Source organism: Pteronotus mesoamericanus, unplaced genomic scaffold (assembly GCF_021234165.1).
Source record: "Pteronotus mesoamericanus isolate MK-2021 breed Mesoamerican mustached bat unplaced genomic scaffold, CSHL_Meso_final contig_74, whole genome shotgun sequence".
In the NCBI taxonomy this organism is placed as follows: domain Eukaryota; kingdom Metazoa; phylum Chordata; class Mammalia; order Chiroptera; family Mormoopidae; genus Pteronotus; species Pteronotus mesoamericanus.
In genome coordinates, this window is record NW_026555247.1 from 15,435,171 (window position 1) to 15,450,926 (window position 15,756).

A 15,756-nucleotide genomic window follows, 5' to 3' on the forward strand; every position below is an offset into this window, starting at 1 on the left:
TACAAAGAAATAATTTAAATTCAAATATATACAATTGAATGATCCACTCTGTTAATGTAAATAATCAAGAGTTTACTGTAGTGAAGTATATTGAAGAAAACACATTCAATGCACCAATTACAGTTAATATGGAGACAGTGACAAATACAGAGAAAAGACCTAAGGCACTAGAATTCAACATGACTGAAAATAATGATTATGATAGCCTTTGCATATTCCTAAAATGTGTCATTTTATGTGGATTTTTTTCAAAGAACATATACCCTCCAATTTTATATATAGTCAGATCAGTTTGCAATAAAATTTAAGTTATATAATGCCTAGATATTTCAAGGAATGATATACTGCAGATAGGTAAAAACAAATAGCATTCAAAAGTTAATCCAATATTAAAGGACCACCATTTCCTGCAGAGTGAAAACATAGAAAGATTTGCAAAATAGGCAAAGTAAATAAAATGACCACTAAATCTATTGATAATATTATTAAGACAATATGACACGCTTTAATGATTAGTTGTATAAGTATGGTTTCTTGGCCATGTAGCAAAAGGAAGAAAGAGAAGGTCAATAATCATAATCATGCATGCGCTATGAGCTAATGTGTTAGAAGTAGAAAAAAAATCTTAAACCTAATAAAACCATTATAAGTGCAATAGGTATCTAGCTAATTCTACTAACATCTAGCCAATTCCAGTATTAGTATTGAGAACTAAACTCTGACCCAATAGTCTAGGGACCTAATAGCACTAAGCTATTCCATCTCAAATTGCACTTAGTTTTATGTTCATTAATTGAACATTTATATTAATTTTTAACATTAGACTTAAGTTTGTTGTAGAGTCAAGTGCAGTTTTGCTAGCATTGCAGCGTTTTTCTTTCCTATAATAAGTTATTACTCCACAAAATGGAAATGTTTTCTAATTAGGACTCAATTTAGATATGCCAGAAGGTAAAAGGTTAAGCCAAAAAGAACCTTCATGATATTAGGAAAAGATGAAAACACTCTAGATGTGAAAATAAAAATAAACTTTGGAAAGAGAAGGATCTCTAAATAGAATGTTCTCAAGAGAGAATGATGTTTCAGATGCTGCTTATACTTTAAAAGTAATACCCCTATCCTAAAATGCAGAAAACATCTTCATAATGTTAATGCAAAATGACATATGTAAAAAACATTGTTTACCAATTTACTAGGAGTGTTTAGCATGCAAAATGGGAATGGATCAGATTCTCTACCTTTCAGTTAAGAAAACAAAAAGCGATATACTTGGGCCTATCTCATTGGCTCATGTTTCTGTAGTTAAAAATCTCTAACTTGCGCATTGGAAAGATTAAATTATTTTAAATTGCTTTTGACACCTAATCAGATTTGGCTGCCATACTAGTACAGACAATGAAGCCACTCATTTCTTGTTTGTTTTTCATTTAATACAGTTAAACTTATGTATGTCTACCTTACAGAGTCCTATCAAGTTCAGGTAGTTATTTTGTGAAAATAAACTATCATAAGAATACATAGTTAGTGATATTAGTAGATCAATATACAATTATTTTCCTATTGCCATCCAGAGATAAAACCCTGGCTTAGGAGACAGGCGATATGAGTATGTTCAGTAATATTAGTCTACATAAAAATATCCTAAAGAAGATAGATCATTGCCATTAGTCATGATAAGAGTGTCTCCTGAGATACGTAAGTCAAAAGAAAGTTTATGTGGCAGAATTATGTAAGGAAACTTACAGTAGTGCCTGCCCACAAACCATGCAATTTGGAAACAGCCAAGAAACAAAACCATAGAGAAGGAGAGATAAATACAACATGTATTAGGGGTTATTATGCAACTACAAAGATTCAATATGACCCTGGAAATATAGCAAAAAATAGTTATGGAAAAGAAGCTATTTCTTATGCTCAGTAGCTAATTTCAAACATATGTACCTGTATTTGAAACTTTGAGCATTTCACACATTTTTCTGTATCTGAAAAAAAAATGGATCCAGACTGATATTGTGTATCAATATAGCTGAAAACAGTTAATATAAAGGCAGCCAAAAGCAAAGTTCAATAAGAATTCTAAAAAAAGATATTATTCTGATTGTTGATAAAGTACTTCTGATGTATATTTTGCTTATATTGAAAAAGATTAATTTACTGTTCAATTTTCCTAGAAAGGATGAAATATCTATGTTAAGATGATTTCATAAACTGTTTAATTAAATAAGCTAGATTAAAGTGTCTAGATCAGACTGTAAGTATAATTAGACACTTTAGAAATAATATATAACTCCATTTTGACAATATATTTTAATATCTAAGAATTAAATCTGCTTTTCATATAATTTATGGAAAAAACATTATATATATCCACTTAAAAATTTTCAAGGGCATTAATCTATAAAAACATATATCTTTTAATAGTCTATTCTGGAAAATTAAGAAATGTATACCCTTTGGTACAAATATATTTATATAAGGAGACATTTAAAAACTACATAATGTTTTCTTATTCATGTGATCATAAGTATTAAATAGGAAATACTTAAACATATTAATATGATTTGAAGGGGAAGGAATGTTACGACTGCGGTGGTAGTACAAAAGTTCGTATGTTCCAGTCCATAATTGATATAGCATGATACACTGAATAATAACACAAATGTATCTTCCCATTTGTGGGCATTTGACTGGGACTACCACGTATTATATATATTTAAAAGAAAACAATATGAGAACCCTAGAGACAGGTTTAAATTATATACTTGGTGAACATATGGCCAAAATAGAATCAGTAATAATTCAATCAAAGTTAAATGTTGGGTTTGACCATGATATGGTCTCATTTATGTTGAAGATAGAATAGTTATAATTATTTAATCCATTTTTAATAAGTATTCATAATACCAAGTTTCAAAATGCATGCCTTTGTTATGTCTTTTTAACTTACTGCTTTGTAAGTTCTCTTTTGTCCGGCATGTTTCCGAATTTGTTCTCCATTTGGCCCTGTTTCCACGTGCATCGAATAGATAATGTCAAAGAAATCTTCAACCACAGCTACCTGCCGTAAGGACAGCTTCTCATCTACCCCTACGCCATCCTGGAAATGAAATCAAAAAGAAAAAACCCCACAGAATTAGTAAAAAAAGGAAAAGTGCATTTAACACAAAGTTAATACATGAAGTTGATTAAACAAAAACATTCTCATAAACTGAACTATAGCATAAAGATAGAAAATTTTTTTAAATCATGAAGAAATACCTCATCATATTGTATGTTATTTACATGGAGAACTTTAAGAAACATGAAAAAAGTTATTTGACACCGCTAATCATGCTTACCCACAAAGGCTATCTTTTTAAGTTTTCATGACTTCTTTATAGCCAACAGTATAACTTAAATTATTCTAATATGTATTTAAGGCCCAGTAACAATTTATTATAATAATTTCATCCTAGATATTGATTCACTCATCCAATTAAAATTTACTGAGTTCCTACATACACAAAGTTATTAGAAAAATACAAAATATGGAATCTCTATCCTTAAATATTATATAATCTAGGAAAGAAGATGCATTATTATGCTATCAGTATTAAAATAAGGAACAGCATGTGTTAAAGGTTAAAAATATGAGCTCATACCTATCTAGGTATGAACTTTAAATCCTCTAATCAGAAGTTGTGTATTTTATACAAATCACTTAAGCCTCTCTAAATTTCAGTTTTCTGAACTGGAAAACAGAGATAATAGAGCCCACTTAACAGAACTGTAAGAATTAAATAATATACGTAAAGGATGTATCCCAATATTTGGCATATAGTGAACACTTATCATTTTGATGACCATGATAAAAATATAAACAAAATAGGAGTTGGGAGAACAAAGATATCACCTCTTGTTGAAAGAGCTTCTTTGTAAATTAATTAATTAATTAATTCTTACCCTCACCCGAGGACATTTTTTCATTACTTTTTAGAGAAACAGGAAGAGAGGGAGAGAGACATCCCTGCAAGAGAGAATCATCAATTGGTTGCCTCCCGTATGCGTCTTGCCCTAATCGGGAGAATCATAGGTGCCTGGGCCAGGGACCGAAGCGGCAGACTTTCAGCCATGGGACAAAGCTCCAACCAACTGAACCACACTGGCCAGGGCCCGGAGTAGCTTCTTGAAAGAATTAGAATGTGACACGAGTGGTAATTCATTCAAGCAGGACAACAGCCATGGCAGAGGGAAATGCAGCAAACAGCCAACAGCTCCCATAGATGATAGAAAAGAATAAGAAAGAAGTTTGGAATGAGATAAGAATAAAATGTAATCTCACATTGCTGCAACATGACTTTCCTGCACAAAGGGGTGATTAACCTCTGCAAAATTATTATGCAGTCAATGAGTCAAATGGCAAGAACCTCTTTGAACAATAGTCCCAGCAGACTTGGCTCACTGTAGAACTGAAAGCAAGTTACATGGTACTTTTTGTTAGTATGATTATTATTATTATTTGGGTGGTTGGTTGTTTTTTTTTCCTGATTTACAATAGGCCTCAGAAATAGCAGTGCCTAAAACAGCATATTCAAATAACTAGATGAGGCCTGGCCAGAAAGTATCCAGCCATATACTGTGGAAAATGGAGACATTTATTGAAGAGAACAGAAGATACAGGAAACATTGTACACAGGATGATGGCACCTAAATCCCCTTCAAAGTAGGCACCTTGGGACCTCACACAGTTCTCCCAATTGCTATCAGCTGCCCTGTCATATTTTCCTGAATCTCATCAACAGCCTGAAATCCCCTTCCCTTTCAAAGGTGATTTTGGTTTCGGAAAAATCAAAAGTCACAGAGCACCAAATCTGGGCTATAGGGAGACTAAGTCACCTGGGTGATTTTATGTTTCACCAAAAAACTGCATGAGATGTGATGCATGAGTGTGCACATTGTCATGATGAAGCTGCCAATCACCTGTTGCCCACAGCTGCGGCCTTCTGAATCATCTGAATAGTTTCCACAGAGGAATGTTCAAGCTTAATGCGAAATTTGATGCAGATTCACTGCTCTACTTGCTCAGTCGTGTTGAATGCAACAGCCGCACAGTACACATGCTCACTCAGCAGCATCTACCGCCCCCACAGACTAGTGCAGTGAAATTGTTATGCGCGTTCCAGGCATGCACATTCCAGTCCACGCCCCTTGGCTACCAGGTTACACTGATGTCACACAAACCATTCTCATCATATTTAATAATGGCCGGACTTTTCCCAGACAGACCTGGCACATGTGAAGTTGTACATAGGCCAAATTGTCAGGCATTTTATCTTTGTTAAATGTGAAGCGCTCCCCCACAAATTATGACACATGTGGATCCTTACTAGGTTTCCAATCTTTCCCACTTTTCTCCCCTATCATCTCTTCTGTCATTCTTCTGTATGAGGCCACATAAATAATCTCTCACTGCTTATTATGCCAGAGCAACATGTAGTCAGAATACAGAGAAGCTGCAGGGGCCATGGCAGTGAACAGCCTGGAAAGTTGTGTCTTACAGGACTCAGTGGTTATTCCTTCAACAAGTGTTCCACAGCAACAAAGTACTGCCAGACCCTCTGCTGAGTGCTGAAATTATCAAGGTGTATGAGACAGGTAATCCAAGTCTTTGTGGCGTTTACAGCCTAGTACAGAAAATATAGCACGAATATTGCTAGAGTTATTTATTAATTCCCTGTGGCTTCTGGAGCAAATGACCACAAAACAAGATAAATGTAAAGGTAATCCACGTTTTTGTGTTTACAGTCTAGTACAGGAAATATAGCACAAATATTGCTAGAGTTATATATTAATTCCCTGTGGCTTCTGTAGCAAATGACCACAAAACAAGATAAATGTATCTTGTTTTACAAGATAAATGGAAAGGTAATCCAAGTCTTTGTGGAGTTTACAGTCTAGTACAGAAAATATAGCATAAATATTGCTAGAATTATATATTAATTCCCTGTGGCTTCTCTAACAAATTACCACAAAACAAGATAAATGTATTCTCTCATAGTCCTGGAGACCATAAATCCAAAATTAAGCTGTTGGTAGAGTGGCATTCCCTCTGGAAGCTCTGGGGAACATTCGTTCTTTGCCTCCTCCAGCTTCTGGTGGTCACCAGTGTTCCGTGGCTGGAGGTCACATCACATTACCTTCTTCTCTAATGTTTCTCTTCTCTGTGTATCTCTCTCTTATACGGACCCATGTTATATGATGCCATTTAAGTCCCAGTCAGATTATCCAGGGTAATCTTATATCAAAGTTCTTATTATATCTATTATAAGGACACTTTTTTTTCCAAACAGGGTAACATTTACAAATTCCAATCTTTGGCCATTATTTAACGAATTACAGAAGGTATGTATCAGAGTACAGAAAACACAAGTTGTGATAAGACCACATATACAGGAGATGCTGCAAAATCATTGGTTAATAGTCAAAATTCTTTCAAGAAGTTATAAGTTTAGTGCTTATAGAGATATTGAAATCACATATATTGTGAAAGAAAAATCATCTATTCCCCTTCTGTCACGTGGACCTGCTTACTCACACCTGTGATTCAAGCTCAATTCACATCCACTCTCAAAAATTCCTTCAGGGGTTGGACTTACAATGTAGATGAGCCAAATTTTCTTGATAATAAAATGAGTAATTTACCTCAAATTACGTTTACTGGAGTTCTTCATTTTTGTTTTTTGTTTTTTTAAAGATTTTATTTATTTCATTTTTAAAGAGAGGGAAAGGGAGGGAAAAAGAGAGGGAGAGAAACATCCATGCATGGTTGCCTCTCGCACACCCCCTACTGGAGATCTGACCCGCAACCCAGGCATGTGTCCTGACTGAGAATCAAACCTGTGACCCTTTGGTTTGCAGGCTGGTGCCCAGTCCATTGAGCCATACCAGTCAGGACAGTTCTTGGTATTTTTATGTGGATTTGAAATTCTGTCAGGCCCTGCAGGAACTGACAGAAACATATTCAACAAGCTTGGAGCTTAATGAAATACACATACTATAAACACAAAGAAATTCACAAATAGACATTTTATAGTGAAAATGTTGAATGCCAAAGACAATCAGAAATTCTTGAAAGCAGCAAGAGATAAATGACTAATCACAAATAAGGTAATCCCAGTACGACTTAATGATGACTTCTAAAAAGAAAAAAATAAAGGCCAAATGGTAGTGGCATGACATATGCAAAGTGCTAAATGTAAAAAAAAAATACTGTCAGACAAGAATTTTATATCTAGAAACACTAACTTTCAAAATTAAGGTGAATTAAAGATTGCCCTAGGTTAAAAAAAACAAAACAAAACAACAATTCAATGCTAGTAGATATGCTTTACAATAAATACTAAAGGAAGTTTTCCAGACTGAAAATAAGTGGTAAGTGACAACAGACAGTAATTCAAATCCACATAAAAATACCAAGAACTGCCCTGACTGGTGTGGCTCAATGAACTGAGCACCAGCCTGCAAACCAAAGGGTCACAGGTTTGATTCTCAGTCAGGGCACATGCCTGGGTTGCAGGTCAGATCTCCAGTAGCGGGTGTGCGAAAGGCAACCATGCATGGATGTTTCTCTCCCTCTCTTTTTCGCTCCCTTTCCCTCTCTGTAAAAATGAAATAAATAAAATCTTAAAAAAACAAACAAAAACCAAGAACTCCAGTAAATGTAATTTGAGGTAAATTAATAAGCCAAACACAGTGCAATTATTTGTTCTTTATTGACTGGTTTAAAAAAAGGAAATCCCTAAAATGATATATAAATACTTATATTACTGGGATAATAACATACAGAAATGTAATATACTTGACAATAACAGCACAAAAGAGGCAGAAATAAAGCTGTATCAGAGTTTGGAGTAAGGAGTTGACACAGGAGGCTAACAAATCAGCAGGTAGAAAGAAAGAGGACAAAAAAAGTTAAGAAGGCTAACATTAAAATATATAAATATATAATCTTTTACTCTCTTCTCTCAGCTCTTTGAAAGACATAAGCTTATATGGTAATAGTTAAAACAATATATTATTGGATTGGTAACATATAAATTTTATATGTGTAACAGTCATAAAATAAAAAAGTGAGAAAAGAGAAATTTATAGAAGTATAGTTTCTATATTAGATTACTGATGAGTAAGTTTATATCTGAAATACATTCTGAGCAAACAAAAAAATAAAAAAATAATTTAAGATCACTAAAATATTGAATATTTTACAAGGAAAAATATACCTAAGAATAAGCCAATAAAGGAAGAATAGGGAAAATAATAAAGCAAAATTGCCAATGTGCATTCATCATATCAATAATAATATTAAGTATGAATGAGCTAATCAACCAACATAAAATAGAGATCATCACGTTGGTTATAAATAGCATTCTATTATATGCTATTTAAAGGAGACAAAATTTGGATTCAAAGATGCCAATAGGTTGAAGGGAAATGATGTATCATGCAATTAAGAACAATAATGAAAATACACAAGCTAGAATAGCTATATTAGTATTGGAGAACATAAATATGAAAAAAAACACTGAACTTCTACATGTAAGGGAATGAAACTGGACCAAATTCTTATACCACACACAAAAATGAACTCAAAATGGATGAAAGACTTGAATGTAAGCCTGCAATTATAAAACTTCTAGAAGAAAACATAGGTGGTAAGATCCTTGACATCAATTTCAGTGATATTTTTATGGATCTTACTCCAAAGGCAAGAGCAACAGAAGGAAAAAAATAAACAAATGGGATTATATCAAACCAAAAATCTTCTGCACAGTGAAGGAAATCATCAACAAAACTAAAAGGCAACCTACTGAATGCAAGACAATATTTGCAAGTTCATATATCCAACAAGGGGTTAATATCCAAAATACAGAAAGAACCCATACAATTCAATAACAAAGAAAAATCTGATTAAAATATAGGTGGAGGATCTGAATAAACTTAAAAAAAAACCCCGACCCATACAGATGGCCAATAGGCACATGAAAAAGATGCTCAACATTGCCCTGACCGGTATAGCTCAGTAAGTTGGGCACCATCCTATGAACCAAAAGGTCACTAGGTCCATTCCTAGTCAGGACACATGACTGGGGGTTGCAGGCCAGGTTCCCACTTGGGGACAACCAAGAGGCAACTGATCGATGTTTCTCTCCCTCTCTTTCTCCCTTCTTTCCCTCTTTATAAGTAAGTAAATAAATAAAATCTTTAAAAAAAGAAAAAGAAAAGATGTTCAACATCACTAATCATCAGGGGAACATAAATCAAAACCAAATGAGCTATCACCTCATACCTGTTGGATTAACATCCCTATGTTCACTGCAGCATTATTTACAAAAGTCAAGATTTGGAAACAACCCAAATTTCCATCAGTAGATGAGCAGATAAAAAATCTGTGGTACATTTACACAATGGAATACTACTCGGCTATAAAAAAGAAGGCTATCTTAACCTTGCAACAGAATGGATGGACCTGGAGAGCATTATGCTAAGTGAAATAAGCCAGTCAGAGAAAGATACATTCCATATGATTTCACTCATAGGTGGAATCTAATGAACCAAATGAAGTCACAAGCAAAATAGGGACAGACTCATAGATAGAGTACAGGCTGGCAGCTGTTGCGGGGTGGGAGTTTAGAGACTAGGTGTGGGGGAGTGGAGGGACTAAGGAAAAAAGAGAGAAAAAACTCATGGGCATGGACAACAATGTGGTGATTGTCTGAGGGAGAAGTTGGGAAGAGTTGGAGGAGGGTTTGGGGGGATAAATAATGATCGATGGAGACTTGACTTGGGGTGGTGAACACACAGCAGTGTGTACATATGATGTGTTGCGGAATTGTGCACCTGAAACCTGCATAATTTTGTTAATTAGTATCACTCCAATAAATTCAACTAAAAATAAAGAAAGATCACTGGAGAAAAAATAGATGGAGGAAGGTATAGTAGATAGAAAATTTGTGAAGGTAAAATTTGGCCTTTGTTGGTGACTATTTAAAGGTGAGGGTAAGTTAAAGAAATCAATAAAAACTTATAAAAGGAGGCAGAGAAGTGAATAAGGACCTCCCCCCTTAAAAAATGAAGGAAAGTAAGGAGTAAAATGAAAGGGAGAAGTTGTTAGATGGAGCAGCAGCCACAGGGGTGAGGGAGGAGGAAATGAGCAGCGGCCACAGTCTCAGCGCATTGAGCCTGCACCTGCACCATGGGCAGGAAGGCCCTGCTGTAGCGACACCTGCTGAAGGCGTGGTCCTTCACCTGTTCACACATTCTTTGGGGTCAGACGCTGTTACTATTCCCAGTTTACACACAGAAGCTGGGCACAAGGAATACGAAGGGGGATCCCCCCAAAATGGAATTTAGTTATTAAAAATTGTGTATTTATTCTTACATGTTTAAACTTCAGTCACCTTCAAAGTACTCTCCATTTGATGCATACACTTATCAAGATGTTTTTCCCACTGCTCAAAACAGTTTTTGAACTCCTCAATATTGATGCCTTTTAGTGTGTCTGCTATTTTTTTGTTTCGCCTTTTCCACATCGACCAGACATTTCTCTTTGAGGACTGCTTTCATCCAGGAAAACAAAAAATGTTGCATGGCCTGAGATCTGGTGAATAGGGAGGGTGGGGCACAGGGTTAATTCCTGTTTGGTCAAAAATTGCTGAACACTTAGTAGTGCAGTTTGGGCAGATGTGCTTGTAAATCACCCACCATGAAATGGGCAAATGTCTTGAAACAGTCTTCAAAAAAATTCACTGAAGCCAAACGCAGCCTCTCACAACGACGCCAGCCGGTACACTATTATAGATGGGTTCCTAGAACACTCACTCAGCAGGGGAAGGATGTACTACAAGGGCTCGCCCTCCAGAAGATAATTGCAGGATTTGGGGGGTCCTTACTCATAAGAGTAACTTTCTCAAATTACTAGATTGTGCTATGATACAAACACAGGGCTCCAGAGCGCAAGCAGATACTCTTATGAAGACGAAAGACACATAAAAATATACATTTTCACCCTTATTCAAACAGAATGTGCTAATTTTCAAAGTAGTCATCTGCTGCCCTGAACTATATCTTATTAGCCTTAGTGGCAGATCCTGCCATTTGGCCATCAGGTCTTCAGTTGACGCATATATTTACAAACAACCAACCAACAAGAAAACATCTGGTAAAGCAAATAATTTATTAAAAATCTTGAGCTAAAAAAAATCTTCCATTATATATATATATATATATATATATATATATATAAAATATATAAATAAATATAAAATTAAAATTCTCTTTATCAACAAAAAAGAAATTAAGAACTTTTATCTGCAGAATTCTTTATCATCTTTTAAAGTGTTTCAGTTACTGACTACATTTTTTAAAAAGGAAAAACACAACCTTGCCCAGGCGGCTCAGTTGGTTGGAGCATTGTCCCATACACCAAAAGGTTACAGGTTCGAGTCCTGGTTGCAGTACATATGGGAAGCAACTGATCCATGTTTCTCTTTTCTCTGTCTCCCCACTTCCTCCTTCCCTCCTTTCCTCTCTCCTGCTCTGTCTCTAAAAATCTATAAAAATATCCTCAGGTGAGGATTTCTTATAAATCATAAAATTAAGTTAAATTAAATTAAAATAAAATAAAAAGGAAAACAACACAAATAACTTGTAGAATTTTAAACAAATACTATTTCTAGGAAAAGAAAAAATTAGAGCAAAGTAAAAGTAGTATAAAGAGGAAAATGAAGTATTTTATCCCAAAATAATACTTCAACCTACAGAAAAGGTTTTTGAGAGGCAAACCTATAAAAATATATTGATTTTGTATCAGCAATTCATTTGCAAAAATAGAGAAAATTTAATTCCACAGAGAATAGTCATTCTCTCTTCATCACATACAAAAGAAGTTACTAGGAGGCCAGTGTCTTCTAGCACAAAGAAGTCTGGGAAAACACTGCTTTGCCATATGTTCAGACACAGACAGAATGAGCTTTACTTGTCAGATATTGTCTGACAGGAGTGACTTTTCACCACTTCCTTGACACATGCTGTTGCTACCCTTGATGTACAAATAGCTTTCAATTTCAAGGTACTAATTAACCACGTATTATTTAGGCTGCTTATTTCCCTGCTTTTTCATTATTTCATTTCATTAGCATCTATTAACAGTTTATTTAGCAAACAAAAAGGTAAAAATTAAATTCCTCTCCTTGAAAACTGATTTTATATAAATTTAGGGTCTATCTGAAGATTTAATCATTTGACCTATCTCTTTTGGTTATCACTGTGGAACTGTGATAGAGCCATGCAACTGTGTCTTCTTGCATTTCTCCTTGACGAACAGGCACAATTATTACCTGAAAGAATGAGCGGTGAAGCCCTCTTACACCTTTGGTACCAAGAACCAGAGTCAGGCAGATAGAAATGAGTTTTAGAGATGTTAATGTTCATTGAAAACTTAATGATAACAAAATTAGTAAGTCAAAAGACATATGATGTTCATGGCCAATGGCCTGTAAGACATGAGTATATTTGAAGAAGATGCTAATAAGATAAAAACAAATAATTTAAAGCCTTTACAGCTAAGAAGCCAATCTTGAGAGTCATAACTTCAGGGGGGAAAAATTTTAGGAAAACTCTGAGGTTAGAAACTGAGTTATGTACATTTGACCACAAAGTAAAAAATTTTGACTTTCTTAAAAGGAAAAGAATTAAAGTCTAGAAATAAAGGTTCTTTACATCTAAATGGTCAGAAGAACTACAGTAAAGTTTGACTAATGAGATTGGAAGTGAGATCTTTGTCAAAAGTTTGTTATCACATTTCCCCAAGAATCCAAGTGTATTTTCTACTATGATTTATTGTTATTGCTATTATCATCATGGTTATTGTTAATGTTATTGTCACCTAGATTCACAGTCTAAAAGTCCAAATTATTCTCTTATCCAGTAGTCAAATAATTCGATGTATGCACTAGCTCTCCAACCCAGTGGCTCCTCCCTTCTTCTGCTGGGCTCCTGATTTACTAACCCAGGAAATGACATTTGGAGCCTCACAGAAATTAGAAATGGGTTTCATTATACGGGCCAAATCTGTTTTTGATACTGTGTGCGTTCTATGTAAAACCTCGCTTTGACTTGGTGTGGAAGAGGACTTTTATGATTAGCATTGCCTACTATGGACTCAAAAAACATGAGGTGGCACATATACTGAGTTTTTGCCAATGCTGGCTTAGACTATCGGAATAGCTTTCTCTTTACCTCTTTTCCATTAATTTCTCCCAGGTCTTATCTTCCCTCAAATAGTCAAAGTAATCTTCCTTAAAAATTATAACTGTATCTGAAATTGATATAATATTAAATGTCAACTGTAATTTAAAAATAAAAATAAAAATTATAATTATATCAATTTAGGATTTATAAATTTCTACTAGAATCCCATGTGTATGAGATAAAATTTTAAGTCCTTGATTTAATTATGTGTTTAAATCTTATTAATCTGGTTCCAATTTACTTGCCACCACCCACCTTATCTCTAGCCTTTCCAACACTTTTTAATCACAGTGAACTCAACTTTCCCTGAAAATTCAATAAAATTTATGATTTATGACTTCCCCATTAGAATCTAAGCTTTTTGCAGGCAAAATCTGTATTTGTATTTTTCACTGCTACATCACAAGGACCTAGAGTTGTACTAAGCAGAAAATAAATGGGCTATAACTTTTGAGTAAATTAATAAATGAATGTTCTCTACTATTTCCCTAGAATATCTTTCAACTGAATTTCTGCTCCCCCTTCAAAACCTATCTCACGTGTCCAGTATTCTGTGAAGCTTTCCCTGACTCCTGAGTTACTTGCTTACTTCCCTGTGTTCTACCACCCTTTGCTCATTCCTGTCTTTAGCATTTAATATGATATTTTGTTTTTTATAATTTAGGTACAGTGAAATGTTCAGATCTTAAGTATACTGTTCAGCCAGTTTTAGTAAATGTATCAAACAACAATTCCATCACCCCAGAAAATTCTTTCATACTTCTTAGTTAACTTCTTCAAAGCAATGACTGATGATTTCAATAGCCAGGTTAGCATTTGCATATTCCAAATGTTTATTTAGTGGAATTGTAGAGTATGCACTGGTATTCTTCTTTGTGTCTCACTTTTTTTCATTTAGCATAATAACTTAGAGATTTATTTGTGTTTTTGTGTACATCAATATTTCATTCTTTCATTTATGAATAATATCTCATTGCATGACTAAGCCACAACTTGTCTATTTTCCTGTTACTGGGCATCTACGTTGATTCCAGTTTAGCACTATTGTGAAAAAAGCTACTAGATTGTATTTTAAATTTTCTCTTCATTATAAGATATTTACTCTGCACAATGAGCTCACCAAGAGAAGATGCTTAGTGAAGTGATAATTATTGTGAAATTTTAATACCTAGCATAGTTATTGGTATAAAGTACTTTATCAGTAAATATCCAATTAGAATATAATTTGTGTCCCTATAACCTGGATAATTTGTAGACACTCCTTGTCAAGTAGTTGGATCATGCTTATAGGTATTGGGAAGTGATAGCACATTATGTCTCTTTGAAGTAACTACCATATTCCCTCATTTACTTCTTAAGTTTCCTTGGACAATTCACCTACATTTCTCTGAGTCTTGGTTTTTCTCATGGGATATAGGAAGATAATTATAGGACATCTCTTTGCCTTGATTTGAGGATTATTTGAATTTTGCATGGAATCTAATAAGCATTCAACAAAGATTAGTTGTTACTTTATTATTGATAATGTGTATCCTTCAAATATCTTACTAAGCCTTTTACATAAAGAGACAGAGTTCTGGGTAAATTTCCCTAAAAAATGTAGGAAAAAAGTAAGAAGTACCCAGAAGAGCCAACACAATATTAAAGGAGAAGAACAAAGTCAAAGGACTGACACTATCCAACTTCAAGACTTACTATCAAGCTACTGTAATCAAAACAGTATCATATTGGTAAAAGGACAGATAAATAGATCAATGAAGAATATAAAGTACATAAATAGACCGACATCAATATAGTCAACTGATCTTTAACAAAGGAACAAAGGCAAAACAATAGAAAAAGATAATCTTTCCAACAAATGGTGCTGGAATAAAAGGACATCTACATGCAAACACACACAAAAAAGAATTTAGACACAGACCTTACACTTTTCCTAAAGATTAATTCAAAATGGATCACAGTCCTAAATGTACAACTCCAAACTATAAAAACTCCTAGAATATAGGAAAAATATCTAGATAAGCTTGCACATGACAATGATTTTTTTGTACAATATCAATGGTACTACAGATGAAAAAAAAATTATTGATAGGCTGGACTTCATTATAATTAAAAATTTCTGCTCTGTGAAAGATACCATCAAGAGATTCAAAAGATAAGTAACAGATGATGAGAAACATATTTGCAAAAGATATATCTGATAAAAGATTGTTCTCCAAAATATACAAAGAAGCCTTAACATTTCAACAATAAGAAATTAAAACTCTGATTTAAAAGTGGGCAAAGGATGTGAACAGATAGCTCATTGAAGAAGGCATACAAATGGAAATCAAGCATGTGAAAAGATGTTTTACAAAATATGTCATCAGGAAAATGCAAATTAAAACAATGAAATACCACCACACACTTATTAGAATGGCCAAAATCCAGGGCACTGACAATATCAAATGCTGGCAAGAATGTGGATCA

The 15,756-nt window shown here is 34.2% G+C and overlaps 1 protein-coding gene across 3 annotated transcripts in view; it reads right to left on the reverse strand.

Annotated features, from left to right (window-relative positions):
• Window positions 1-15,756, reverse strand: part of NOL4 (nucleolar protein 4) — a 293,679-nt gene that overhangs the window by 215,351 nt on the left and 62,572 nt on the right. For all 3 annotated transcript variants that reach the window (XM_054583511.1, XM_054583510.1, XM_054583512.1), the window contains exon 2: window positions 2,948-3,097. In XM_054583511.1, the coding sequence (XP_054439486.1) occupies window positions 2,948-3,097 (150 nt within the window). The remainder of the gene's footprint in view (window positions 1-2,947; window positions 3,098-15,756) is intronic.